The 15099-nt window shown below is 39.1% G+C and overlaps 1 protein-coding gene across 1 annotated transcript in view; it reads left to right on the top strand.

Moving 5' to 3' along the window:
- The window catches only part of IFT43 (intraflagellar transport 43), a 121925-nt gene that overhangs the window by 80220 nt on the left and 26606 nt on the right, over positions 1 to 15099 (top strand). The window contains exons 4-5 of the mRNA XM_027844907.1: positions 6453 to 6485; positions 7391 to 7437. Coding sequence (XP_027700708.1) covers positions 6453 to 6485; positions 7391 to 7437 — 80 coding nt within the window. The remainder of the gene's footprint in view (positions 1 to 6452; positions 6486 to 7390; positions 7438 to 15099) is intronic.

The following is a 15099-nucleotide window of genomic DNA, read 5'->3' as shown; positions in this document are numbered from 1 at the left end:
TTAATGGCTTTGAGGCCAGCTCTTTCTGCTATCCATTCTACTATTCTACTGTCCTCTACTTTGAGGCATTTGTTAATTAAATGAAGAAAATTGATGAATTGACCATGTAATTAAAAAAGTAGAAGAAAATCAGTAAATAAGCGGTGTCAAGATAAGAATGAAAGGAGAAATTTTGAAAATCAAAGGAGAAATTGAAACAAAATGATTATTGCACTGATTTTTTTAAAAGATTAATTAAGGGAGTAATAGAAACTAACAAAATTGATGAGCCATTGAATAATTTAATAAAAAAGGAAAAATTGACAAGAAAAAAATGAACATGATGAATTCACAACTATTAGAGAATAAAAATCATCAGAATTAAATTATGTGCCAATAAAGCTGAGAAATTAAAAGAATATGGAGAAATATCTTAAAAATGTAAAATTCCTGAATTAGCAAAGCAACTCAGTTTCAGAAAGAGAAATCAAAACAAGCAATAATTGAACTGTCAAAGAAAAACAGTTTTGGTCTAGATATATCTACAAGTGAATTCTTAGAGCCGTAGATTATTAAATTTAAGACTGAAAGGAACCTTAGAGGTCACCTAGTAAGCCCCTCTAATTTTACAGGTGAGGAAACTAAAGCCCAGAGGTACTTAAGTGATTTGCCTAAGATCACATAGGCTGTAAATAGGAGAACTTACATTGAACTCAGGTCCTCTTAGTCCAAATCCAGATTAAAGAGTATTTAATGCCCAGGTTACATAAATTATTCTCAATAACAGAGCAAGAAAACATTCTGCCAAACTCCTTTTTGAGATAAATATTGACTTGGTAACCAAACCAAGGTGGATAAAGCTGATCAAAAAGCAGATAAAGACAAATAGGACTAATGAATACTATTTTAAACAAAATTTAGCAAAGATCAATTAATTAATCAATAAACGTTTATCAAGCACCTACTCATTTATTAAGTACCAGGCACTGTGTAAAGTGCTGGGGATATAGAACCAAAAGTGAAACAGTTCCTGTCCTGGAGAAATGTGAAGTCTAGCTCTGGGCAACAACATGTATATATCCATAAAATATACAAAATAAATAGAAGAAATTTGGGGAGGAAGGTGTTAGCAGATGGATGGAATATTGCTTGCCATCTCCTCCCCAGACTGCCTGCTCTCCAGCCATCATCCTCATCTACTTCCCATTACAGCTTTGGGCTTCATCCCTGGGTTCCCCTGCTCTTCACCATGTTAAGCAATCTCCTCCCCCGCTTCCCATCCCACCCCCTCATTTTGAGCACCCCTTTCTGTGTTGTTTTTCTCTGTTAGAATGTAAGCTTCTTGAGGGGAGGGACTTTCTTGTTTGCTTGTAATTCTGTCCCCACTGCTTAACACAATACCTGACATATAGTAAGCACTTAAAATTGCTTTATCTGTTCAGAAGGACTTCATGTAGTTGGTATATGAACTATACTTTGAAGAAAACTAGCTATTTTTCTCAACAAAGTTGAAGAGATTGTATTTCAAGCATGGGGTGAGCCATGTTAAGACACAAAGGTGGAAGGTGGAATGTCTTGTATCCAGAACAGCAAGAACTAGACATTGGTGCATATGAAGGGAAGAAATATGAAATAAGACTGGAAAGATAGGTTGAGCCAGGTTGTAAAGTACTTTGAATGTCAAAAAAGAGAGTCCATATTTGATCCTAGGCATAATAGGGAGCCAGTGGAATACATTGAGTAGAATAGTGACATGGTTAGACCTACACTTTAGGAAAAATCACTTTTTGTAACTGGATGATGGACAGATTGGAGGGGAGAGGGACTTAGCTAGAGAAATTGATGAGGGGTCTCTTGCAAAAGTCCAATGGGAAATTGATGAGGACCTGACCTAGAGTGGTGGCTGTTTGATCAGAGAGAAGGGGATGTATTTTGGAGATGTTGTGGAGGTAGAATCAGTTAGATTTGACAACTGATCAGATATGTAGGGTGAGGGACAGTGAAGAGGCAAAGGTGAATCTGAGATTCTGAACCTGGGTGGCTGGAAGAATGGTGGTAGCTTCAATAGAAATGGCAACTGTAGCAATCTTTAAAAAAAATCACAGCTAGGTACCAATTAATTTGACAAATAATTCCCCTGAATTGGTCACATATATTCAAATCCACATTATTTGAAGTTATAATTATTTAAAATATGGTAACTGGTTGTAGCCCAATGGAGAATGCAGTGTGAATTTGAAAAATACCACAACTTCAAAGGATTCATTGTTTGCACTGATTGGGACCTCACTATATTCATTATGATCCAGTTAGATATGTGTGGCAAGGATGCTGTCGTAGTTCAATATGAATAAAATTATTAGCACAACTAATCTATAAACACTTAAAACAAAAGCCACATGATGATATCAATACAGAAAAGGCCTTTTTTGGATTAAAAAAACCACTTAAAAACAGATATATGAAAGGACTTTTCCCTAATCAGCATTTATCTCAAATCCAGAGCTAGCATTATTTGTGGTAAGAGAAACAGTTAGAACTTTCTCTGTAAGTTCAAGGATGAAGCAATGATGCTTCATTTCTCCACTCTTATTTGACATATTATGATAATTGCTAGCTATGGCCATATGACAAGAAAAAGAAATTAAGAGAGGAAACATTGACAAAGAGGAGACAAAATTATCCATGTTTGCAAGATGATATGATGGTTTCTCCAACAAAATAAACTACTCAAGACAATTGCTTCATCCTAGTAAGCAATATATAAAATATCCAGAAAATAATCAGCATTTTTCTATGACTAATAGAAGAGAGAGAAAAATTCCATTTAAAATAACTACAAAGTCCATAAACTGTGTGGAAGTTAACCTACCAAACTATAAAACAGTTTTTATAGAAATTAAGAAAGAGATGTTAGAGATAATTGGAGAGATTGTTCAGTATTCATGGCTAGACCATACCAATATAATAAAAATGATGTTACTGTATAAAATTAACCCACATATTTAGTACTATGTCAATCATACCACCAAGAGAGAAACTTTAAAGGAATAGAGAAAGTATAAAAATTCATATGAAGAAATATAAAGTCATGAATTTTAAGGGAAAAAAGGAACAAAAAAAGGAAATGAAGATGATCTAATTATCAGATTACTGGAGATCAAATTATGTTATAAAGCAGTAATTATCAAAACTCTTTGGTACTGATTTAAAAATAGATAACAGTGTATGAGTATAGCATCCCAGTGACCCAATATTTGCTAAACTTGAGAATACAAATTACTGGGGAGCTCTTTGTATGAATTGCCAGAAAAACTGGAGAGCAACTTGGCAGAAAATAGGTATACACCAATATCTTACACATTTGCTTTTGTCCCTACCTCTGATTTCAGTGGTTGTATAGGGAATTCCCAGTGAGAAAATTCCTTTTACTATTACCAATTGGCACATGTTCTGCAGCTTGTAGTTTTGGATAATTGCCTAGGAGACTGAGAGATTAAGTCAGTTGCCCAGAGTTATATAATACATATATGCCTGAGGACTTGAACCCTGGTTTACCAGACTCTGAGTCCAGCTCTCTATACATTATACCACACTATCTCCTGTTTTATGTCATATACTATGTCATATTCGTATTCTGAATGGATACTCAATTGAAATACAGGTCAAATTTTTTTAAAAATTAGAAAAAAAAGGAAAGTAGGCTCTGACAAATATAGTTAAGGGGAAATTTTTTAAATAAAATAAAGGATAGTGGAGATTATTAAAGACAAAATAAATAATTTGGATTACATAAAATTAAAAGCCATTTGAATGAACAAAACCAATGCAACTAGACTAGAATGGTTTAAAGAAAAGGTATGGATTGGGGGGAAAATAAAACTGCATTTACTATCATAAAAATCTAACATGCAAAATCTATAGAGAATTGATACAAATATATAAGGCTAAAAGACTACGCAGTAGATAAGTTATCAAAAGATATAAACAGCTTCTAGAAGAAGAAATACAAACTTTTGGTTTCAAACAAGATGGAACCTGATCCCTATGACTTCTCAAATCTCTCTAAAACAAATTATGTGTCAAAGATAAAGCACCTTTAGCCATCTCCCATGGTCTAGGACACTAGGAACCCAAAAGTAGGTTTAAAAAATGAACTGATACAGTACCTCTTCCCTAAGAGCCCCACCTCACCCCCACCCCCTGCCATACCAGCAGTGAGGCTGCACTAACTGACCCAACATCCCACCTGTGGACTTGCAACAAAACCAGCCCCACCCCTCAGTAACCCCCTTTCTAGTGCTGTGGAGATCAGGGCTTCAGGCTGTGGAATTTCCCCAGTGTTCTATACAGCAAGAGGTATCTGCAGGTGAGCAGAGGAATAGAGGGAAAGGGGAAGGACATGGTTCTGGGCTTGAAATAGAGCCCAATCCCACACCCTGACTCTCCCCACCCCTCCCAGAACCTCAGAGATACGAACTATAGAAATCAACCCAGTAGCAGTAGTGCAATAATGCTGAACTACTAGTGCTGGACCAAAGGACTGAGGAACAAAGGGAATGAGATGGAACACTGAAACAGGACATTGTGTGTGTGTGTGTGTGAATGTATAAATGTGTGTATAGGTGGAGCTGTCTGGTACTCCACTCAGCCTGAGGGAAAGAGTCCAACGTCTGACTGGGACCAGTTCTGTTCCCCCAGAAGTCATTTGGTGCAGAGACCCAGGCTGGGGAACCGTGATGGGAGGTGGCTGAGTTGCTTTAAGATCCAGCCTCCAAGGAAACCATTACCAGAAGGGAAGGAGTTAGAAAGTGAGCAATAGGGGAAAATAAGGAGGAGAGAGTGGGGAGATTGAAATTCCCAAAGATCTAAGGAAGAGGAAAACTCAAAGAAAGACCTGTAAGATAAACAAATAAGTCAACATGGAAAACATCAACAGCAGAAGGAAATATGGCCTCTAGTTCAGGCAATAAAAATGAATAAACATTGCAAAACAAAGTAAAACAATCCAACACTTGATGACTCTGAAGAATTTGAGAAGAACAATGAACTACAATACATTGGTCCTGAGTGGTGTAAAAGAGAATTGCAAATTTGGAGAGCAGAATTTATGGCCTAAAAGCAAAATGATGGGCAGAATGGAAAACTGGAATCTGTGATGCCAAGTCTCACTAAAGAAACAAAAGAAAGCACACTTGATTGGGAATGAAAATACACAGGAGAGAAGGTAAATCTGGAAGAGAAGGAAAAAAATGCTAACATTAAAAGAAAATATGCTTTTTTTTTGGTGAAGCAATCAGAATTAAATGACTTAACCAGGGCCACACAGCTAGTACAAAAATATGCTTTCTATCTGAGCAAAACATACTAATCTCAAAGACAGGATATGCACTAATTATGGCAGCCAAAAACTAAAAATCAATTATATGCCTATCAGCTGGGGGCATGGTTAAACAAATTGTGGTATATGAATGCAGTGTAATATACCTGGACTGAAAGGAGAAATGTACATGAAGAATTCAGAGAAATAATGAGAGATTTATATGAAGTGAAACAGTGCAAAGAAAGTAGAAGCCAAAGAACAATATATACGTTGGTTGCAGTTATGAAAATGAAAACAGCACTAAAGACAACTGAATTTAAATAAATGCAATAATACAGTGCACAATGTTGCTTCTAGGTAATTGAGTCTAGGAAAACTCTTCCTGTTAAGAAAGAGTGCATTCTAAGAGGGGAAGCAAGGAGAGAGTGGAAATAGATTGTGAAGGTCCTTGAAGGATTTTGGAGTTTGGACTTTATTTTGTCAGCTATGGGGATTCCTCATTCTGTTAGTGACAGGGGTAGGGTATAGATAACACTGTCAAAGTTATGCATTAGGAAGGTTATCCTGACACTTGGGTTTAAAATAAAACGAAAGGGGCCAAGACTACAGCAAAGAGACCAGCTATGAGGCTATTGAAAGAAATCCAAGAAAGAAGTGATAAAGCCTTGAACTAGAGATGGAGGCAACAATGGGATGGGATAATGGCAAAACAGATGTACTAGACTTTGTGTAGATTGAATCAACAGTTCTCTGCAGCCAGGTTAGTGTGGGAGGACAAGATGAAGGGAGAAGTCAAAGATGATTCCCAGGGTTATTGGGTAGATGGTGTCTAGCATATCGTAGGTGCTTAATAGGTACTAAATTGTGGTATATGAATGCAGTGTAATATGTTTGTTGATTGATGGTGGTCTCATTAATAGAAGTATGAAAATCGGGAGGATGGGCACGTTTGGAGGAAAAGATGAGTTTATTTACATCCAAGATAACTTTGTAGATCCTGAATGAAGTCACATTTAAGTGACCAGTATGTCCCTTGTGCCTGTTTTGACTAGACCTCCCTGACACGTCTTCCCACTACACACACACCCTGTCTCCCACGAGAGAAAAGACCATTGGGTCTTAATAACGCTTTCTTTTCTTATCATTACAGAGCAGGAAGAAAGGTTGCTGAAGAAGTAGAAGAGTAAGTTTTCCACATTTTTACAGAATGTAACGGTGTCTTAGTGCCTTTGTAAACAGTCCGTATTCTTAAACTGGATACACCCATATTGAGTGAACACTAGAGGCTCAAGCATGTAACCTATAACTCTAGGAAACTGTGCGTGTCAATTTGTCTGTGTTCTGGGGCTGGGAGGACAAATCTTGATCTTGGGCCATAGCTCATGCTGTTCTCTGGAACTAAGAGAGTAGAACCTGGCATGGGTGGGGTTGTTCCTTAGAAGTGTGAGACCGGGCATTAAGATGAAACCCGTATGTTCTGCCTCATTGAAACTGACAGGCATGATGAGCCTGCACCCTACCTTTGCTGTATTAAAGGAGAGTTTCTATTCTAGTCTGATTTCATAGTTTGTCAACTCAAATCTTCCCCCATGGTCTTTATTTTATTGAAAGTAAAGTGTTGAGTGAGGGCAGCTAGGTGGCTCAGGGGATAGAGCTCTGGCCTTGGATTCAGGAGGACCTGAGTTCAAATTCGGCCTCAGACACTTGACACTTACTAGCTGTGTGACCCTGGGCAAGTCACTTAACCCCAATTGCCGCACACACACACACACAAAGTAAAGTGTTCCTAGTTAAATGTGGAAGGTAAAAAACTAGTTGTCTGACTTTGTGACCTTTACCTTCAAGGTAAATTGAAGTCAGAGATGAGTTCATTTTTGTATCCCTAACACCTAGTATAATGCCTTACCCATATTAGGTGCATAGCAAAGGTTTGTTTGATTGAATCAAATTGAAGGTGAGGGAGGATGAGAAACTCTTGGCTTATTTGGATTGGAACAAGAAAAAGTAGGGAAAGTAGGAATTTTCATTTTCCGTTTCTGTATTTGAAATTTTTTTTCCTGTTTTTTTTCTCCTTCTGTTGGGGAGCAGCCAGCGCCTCAGACAGCAGAGCATGGAAGGATCTGATGATGGAGGAGGTGAGTCACCCTATGGGCAAATGGGCTACTACAGCTGTTCCTTGGGTGACAGTAGAAAGGCAAGAAAGAAACCAAACCATAGCCAAGGTGCATCTGAAGTGTGAAACAGAGACACCAGGGAAGAAGGAAAAGTTGGCTAGCAAATAATATATTGGATTTCTGTACACACACACACACACACACACACACACACACATTTCCATACACACACATACACATGAATATATGTATATGCATAGAGAAAGCTTCTGTCATCCATCTATCCGTTAATTTTTTTGTTTGTCTATTTTTCTATCTTTTGAGATTATATCATACAATAAGAAAGCGTATAATGCAGACTCTTCAAAAATCCAGAGGTGATCACTTTTTTGTATACAAGGTTCACTGGGAATCACGGCACAGAAGGAAAGGGAAAACTGACAGTTTTAGGGCCTCAATTTAGGTTCAAGTGCCAGGCCCAGAAGGAAAGAAAGTGAGTCCCAGGTGAGATAAAAAATCCAACAGGTCAGGGTATTCGGTGCCAGCCCTGTGACTATGGAAAAACCTAGGAACAAATCCTCATAATTCTTCCTGTGGTTCCCAGCTTTCCGCTTGACTTGAGTTAGAGAACTTCTGGCATCCCTTATGGGCAAGCCTACTTCTGGTTGCCAGATCTTACTATATGACTTCACCCAAAACCCTTTCACTTGCCAAGTCTCTCCACCCTCGTAATAGTCCCTTATGACACTGTTAAATAAGGTGACCTGTAATTCACTTTCCAAAATCTGGTTTCCCTAACATGTGTGTGAAATTTTTATCTGCCAGCACTGACCTGGCAGCTGTGCATTCCTGCTGGGCCCCAGCCAGGTTTCTGATCTGCCCGTCTTCTCTGCTGTAGTCCTATCTGCTATTTCAGTCACCAAGACAGCAGCAGGAACAACCAAGAGAAATAGCTGAAGGGCTTGTCAAGGCAGAGTCCTGAGCCAGGACATTAATGAAGTTGTTAAGAAACTAGCAGGACAATAGGGATGGAAAACGTAGTGGCTAACAATTCCACCCTGTCTTAAACTCTTTGAGTAACAGCGATCCAGGAGCCCCAAGGTTTTGGCCAGGGTGAGGGGAAGTGCTCAAAAGGACAGATCATTGGCATTGAAAACCTTGCGAATGGCTCTGGGTATTAGGTGAGCCTTCTGATCAACTGGGTTCTTTGGAAACAGGCTGAAAACTTTATCCAACGTTGTAGAAGCTGACATGTAGTTTTTAGGGGTTCAAGGGTAGGAAGTATTGCAAGTTAAAAAAACAACAACATTAAATTCAGGGCACATTGGCTTATGACCTTTTGGAAGGAGCTTTCTAATGAAACACACCATAGAGGAAGAATTAAATGCATGAAAAACAAGTTTGCAGATCATGCCTTCCTCCCTAGATTTGTAGCACCTTTCTTCTTACTCCCAGGGATGTTAAGCTTTCCTTTCTCTGACCTTCTCCCCACCACCTTAGAGAACTCACAGAATCTTGCATCCTCCCCAAATCTCTTGGTAAAAGGGAGAATTCCACCGACTAACTCACATGATCCCTAATCCGAAACCTCTGAATGTGAAAACTTGTATATACTTGGAATTCAAGAGCTCCTGCCGCCATGATAGCATCATATCCTAGACTCTTAGACTGTTAGTGCCAAAGGGACCTTCACAATCAAACATTTCGGGTTACACATTAGGCACAGAGGCCTGGAGAGTTGAAGCGACTTGGCCAGAGTAGAGACTCTTTGGCAGTGGCAGAGTTGAGACTAGTTTTTCTGGTGGAAGGCAGTGATTGTAATGGCATGACACCATCTAACATTTATTTAGCACTTTAAGGTTTGCAGAGCACTTTTCAGATCTCTCGTTTCATCCTCACAACAACCCTGGGAGGTAGGTGCTATTATTTTCTCCATTTTATAGATGAGCAAACTGAGTGTCTGAGGCTGGATTTGAACTCGGGTCTTCCTGACTCCAAGTCCAGCACTTTATCCACAGTGTCATCTTGCTGCCTCTGGGCAGCTGACTGAAATAATTACAGACAGTTATACAGTGCTTTCAGGTTTAAAAAGTGTTTTTTACATATACTTCTTATTTGATCCTTGGAAAAATTATGGGTATTATTACCCCCCTTTTACAAATGAGGAAACTGAGGGGGCAGAGACTTAATGTGACCAGCCCATGATCACTGCTGTAAGGAAGTGTGAGGGCTGGAATTCAAACTCAAACTCTAAAGGCTAGCACTTTTTTTGTGTGTGTCTAGTCCAGGCCCTGCTACTAACTAGCTCTTTAGCGTTGATCCAGTCACTTAAGGTCTCTGTGCCTCAGGTTTCTCATCTCTTAAATGAAACATGAAGAGATCGATTCGATGATTTTTAGTCTTTTACACCTTTTATAGAACCATGAGACTTGGGCAAACAGCAACTTAGATTTGTATAGAGTTTGTCATGTTAAAGAAGAGAGTTTAGTAGGCATATAAATAAGAAAAAAAATTCTTAATTTGCCAAAGGAAAAGAAAGAAAAGTTTCAGCTGAAACAACCTCAAAGTATACAATTGGGATTGGAGCTAAATTTTACAGCTTTTACCTGTAAGCATAATGCAGATTATAAGAGAACTGTCAGCCCCCAAATCTTATTTTAAGTTGAAAGCCTTTGAAAATAGGCTAAAAACCCCACCTAATCATTCCCAGGCTTGACGATGCCATTGCTAATGTAGCATAATTCTGTACTACCCTGAAACTGAGGTGCTTCAGGATAAATAAGGGCCACCTTTCTAATGGCTCCCAGAGCCATCCTCTGTGTGACACCACCCTCCTCCCTTTTTAGGACTCAGGAGGATAACCCTGTCTCTTTGCATACTGAGTTACATGTTTTGGCAGGATTAAATACATTGACAACCAGTGTATTTAATAGGAAAAATAAAGCCTCATGACCAACCCCACCAAAAATGTTCAATTCCTAAAGGATGGTCCCAGTTGAGCTACTACTAGCCTGGGGCGATTGGGGGCTTAATTCAGTAAGTATAGCAATCTGAGTGATCTGAAAGAGTGGAGTTTAAGGGTAATTGCTCAATTTTCCGTCCGTGTCAACAGGGAAAATGGGTAAAAGTGGCCGAACATGACCAAGCAATGAAGCCGGATGAGATCTGAGATGCTAGGCTGTCAGTGGAATGAGAAAAATGCTATCTGTAGGAGTCTATCTTCCCCACTCTCATTGCCTCAGTTTTCCCCTCTCCCTGTCTATCTCTATCTTGCTGTCTTTAGGCTCTTCTTTCTCTTGCCTTCTCTAGCCCCCTGACCATTTCCCCATATATGCCCTTTTCCTATAAGGAACCACTTTGGAACCTTGTCAGCTTCCATTTGGATAAATTAAAAAAAAATTTAAAAAGAATATTTAAGTAGAAATAAAACTGGAACTCATGTGCTTCTTTTCCTGTCTTAAGAAATTATTTTTTCCCCTGGGATTCTATTATCACTTTGGTATTTATTTTCCTATATGTTGGCATAGATGGGCATTCATACCTGATCTTGAATTACAGTATTCCTTCTAGTTTCTCTTCCTTCCTGTAAAGCTTTTGGTTGCCATGGCTCATAGTATTGTGGAGATAACTTATAAATCATAGATTAGTGTTGGGTGGCACCTCAGAGGTCTTCTACTCCAACTTCCTCATTTTACAGATAAAGAAACTGAGGCCCAGAGAAATGGCAGTGGGTTTTCCAAGGCTCTCTGCGCTTTTGAACCAAAGTTCTGGCAGACCCTATCAAGATAGAACATAGACACAGTGATGAACTATTTGTTCATCATCTGAGAACCAGACTATCTAATTTCAGAGAGGCTAAACTCCAGTTTGATGGTTGGGTGATGAATTTTTGTTTCCATTGTTACAGAGGGGTTGTGAGCTGCTTCAGTGGAGGGAGAAAAGGACACCCATGAACTTAAGGGTTATTGACATTTTGAGGTATGGAGAGGAAACATGATGTGATGGAAAAACAAAACCAACCCAAACCCAAACATATGGGCAGGTAATCTGACTGCCAGATACCTGGAGATCTCCCAGTGAAATCTGGATGACCACTTGTGCAGGATGTTGTAGAGGGGATTCTTGTTCGAGTGAAGGATGGACTAAAATTCTAGATGACATTGGGGGTTCCTTCCAACTCTGTGATTCTGTGATTCTCTTTTACCATTCTCTATCATGTGGTACTATTGATAACCAGCTTCTCCTCCTAAAACACTCTCTTCTGCCTTGGCTTCCTTGAAATGACTGTCATCTGGTTCTCTGTTCACCTGCTGGTCTGATCATTCCTTCTTGGCCTCGTTTGTTGGTTCATTGTTTTTCTTCTGTCCCCTAAATGTGGATGTTTCTTGGCTTTCTCCTCATGTCTCTTCTCTTTATTTAGCCTCATTTTTGGTGGTCTTATCTGCTCACCTGTTCAATTATCACACCCATGCAGATGACGTATCTATCTATATATCTATCTATCTATGAAGTGTCAGAGCTGGAATTTAAACTCAAACTAGTATATATACATATACACACACATATATATGAGTGTGTATGCATGTATGTATGTATGTATGTATGTTTATAGCCATTTCTTTCTCTAGTTCATTTTTACAGATGATGAATTGAGGCAAAAAGAGTTAAGTGACTTGCCCAGGGTCACAAAGCTAGTAAGTGTCGAGGCCAGCTTTGAATTCAGGAAGATGAGTCTTCCTGACTCTAGGCCCAGCATTCTATCTATTGTATCACCTAGCTACCATGTGTGCACACACACACTCACACACACATATATACATATACACATATGTATGTATGTGTATTTATAGATGTATATGTACATATATGTGTAGGTATACCTGTTTCTCTCTCTTTTTCTCTCCAACCATCCATCCATCCATCCATCCATCCATCCATCCATCTATCTGACTATCAGTTTATCTATCTTCAGTCCCAGTTGGCCATTTCTATTGGAATTTCCTGCTGACATCTCGAACTCAACATGTCTAAAACCAAACTTGTCAGTTTCCCCCTAAAACAAAAACTCATCTCAACTTCTCTGTTTCTCTTGAGGGTATTACTACCCAGGATCAAAACATCAGAGTCATCTTTGACCCTTCTGGCTTCCTCTCTGTACCCCACCCCTGCCTCAAATTAGTTGCTAAAGTCATGTTGATTCTACCTTTTCAACACCCCTTGAATCTTTCCCCTTCTCTCTACTCATACTGCCACCATTATCATCTAGGTCTTAATCACCACTCACCTGGATTATGGCTGTAGCTTTCTAACCATCTCTGTCTTTCCAGATTCTCATCCTTCTCTTCAGCTGCTAAAATAATCTTCTCAGTGGATAGTGGATCATGTATGTTATTCCCCTGTTTATGAATCTTCCAGTGATTGTCTGTTGCTTGTAGGATAAAAGACAAACTTAGTCTCTCATTACAGTTTTCCGTGGTCTGGCTCCAGCCTATCTTTCCAGCTTTATTTCATGTTACTCCATTATGGGCACTGAGCCATCATGGAAAGGAAGCCGGCGTTTCAACTGGGTTCAAGTCCTACCTGCTGACTGTTTGATCCTGGACAAGTCACTTTAATCTTTTGGTGCTCTTTAGATAATTCTCTAAGACTGTAACTGACAGAGAATGTGCTGACCTGTATTGGTAGAGAGATTTTCCTTATCTGAGAGTGCCCAATCTTAATGAAATCACAGGTCTAATCTGTATCTCTATCCCATGAATTTTTCTTTCTAGCCAAACTGGATTGTTTTACCTGGCGTTTGGTTGTGTTTGCCCATGTTGTATCTCCTTCTACCCCTGCCTGCTAGTTCAACCTGTACCTGAGTAAGACTCCCTTCCATAATATCACTTGACAAATGGTTTTCCAGCGTTTGCTTGGAGACTTCTAATGATGGGGTTCCCATTTCTTCCAGAGGCAACCCATTTCTGCCTTTATATAACTCATTGACAAAAATGTTCAAACAGCCCAGATGCCTGGGACGTTGCATCCATGACATGGAACCATCATAACTACTCTAGGAGTCTGGCCATTCAATCAGTTCCGCATCCAGATAATTGGGCCATCAGCTAACCTACCATTTGCCATCTTTTTTTTCCTCAAGAATAGCATGAGAGATTTTTGTCAAGTGCCTGGTCAAAATCTAGGTAAACTCTGGCTGTGATATTTCCCTGATCTCCTTACTATTGGAATATAATAGTTCTATCAAAAAACAAAATGAGGTTAGCTTAGCCTGACCTGTTTCTGGTGAAGGCAAGCTGATTCTTTGAGAGCATTACTTGCTTTCCTTGATGTTTACTAAATTTTTCTTTAACTTTTCAAGAATTTTGCCAGAAATTGGAAAGAATTTTAGCTTTGGAGTCAGAGGACCTAAGTTCAAATCCCACTTCCTCCATTTACTGTTTGTGCAGTCTTGGGCAAGCCACTTATCCTCTCTGGGCCTCAGTTTCCTTACCTGTAAAATGAAGGGAGTTAGATTAGACTTTAGATCCCTTCCAACTCTAAGTCTGTGAAACTATTCATGGAAGTCAAGCTCTATGGACTATAGTTCGGAGACTCCATTCTCTTCCATTTTCTCAAAATTGTGACAACATTTGAACTTATCCAGTCTGAAGGCCCTTTTTCCGTATGCTACAGCCTTTCATAGTGTTGAAAGTGGTCCAGCAGTCACATCTACTTGTTCTTATAATGGTTTGAGATGTAGTTTGTCTGGGCCTGGTAACATGAACTTACCAAAGGCAGCTAGTTGTTTTCTTACTAACTCTCATCTTGTATTTTATCTCCCCAGTCACCGTTTTTGTTCTTTCCTTTACAATCCAAAGGTCCTTTTCCTTGGCAGAGGAAACAGAAACAAGATCAGAGTTGAGCACCTCTACATTCTTTCTGCCATCCTTTATTATCATCCCATCTACCCAAAGAACTTTACCACTTACAGTACCCTTTCCTGTGTGGTAGTTAATAACAGTTTTATTTTTGCCTATTTTCCAAGTGCAGAAACCCAGGGTCATAGAGATTAAGTTCGTGAGTGTAATATAATAATGTAATAATAATTATAAGTGTCAGAACCTTGGCTTGAACCTAAGTTTTGTGGCTCCCAATGCTATGCCCTTCCCATGACCCCATGTTGCCTCTTCACCAAGCTCATTTGAAGAAATAAAAATAGTTGTTAGAGTAATTTTTTGAAGGAAAGTAGAAGAGCTAGAAAGTCTGTGGTAGTTCAGGATGATCTGCCATGTCAAACAGAAAAAGTTAAGAAATGAACACCAAAAATAACATCTTTATTGAGGTTAATTTGTTACAACTTATTCTTAGTGAATCCAGGCTAGCTCCACATAATCATTTTTTTCCTTTTTGAGTGTTGACAAACTAGCCATTTTTAGTGATTCAGTCAAGAATTTTGCTTGGGATCAACTTCATTCTTACCAGTCTGTACAACCCACCTACTTTTTTGAAAATCAAGACATTTGTATGTGTCCAAATCATCCACAGATCACAGACAACAGGTTATCAATCACATGTCTAAGTTCTTGGAGTGTAATTCATCTCAACCAGGAGACTTGGATTCATTTATTGTCTTTAGGTGGTGTCTTACTATTCCCTTATCAATCTTTTGTTCTATAGCAGGAGTGGGGGACCTGGGGCCTTGAG

The sequence above is a fragment of the Vombatus ursinus genome, unplaced genomic scaffold (genome assembly GCF_900497805.2).
Source record: "Vombatus ursinus unplaced genomic scaffold, bare-nosed wombat genome assembly UNPS02014945.1, whole genome shotgun sequence".
Classification (NCBI taxonomy): domain Eukaryota; kingdom Metazoa; phylum Chordata; class Mammalia; order Diprotodontia; family Vombatidae; genus Vombatus; species Vombatus ursinus.
This window is presented reverse-complemented; position numbering and strand designations above follow the sequence as displayed.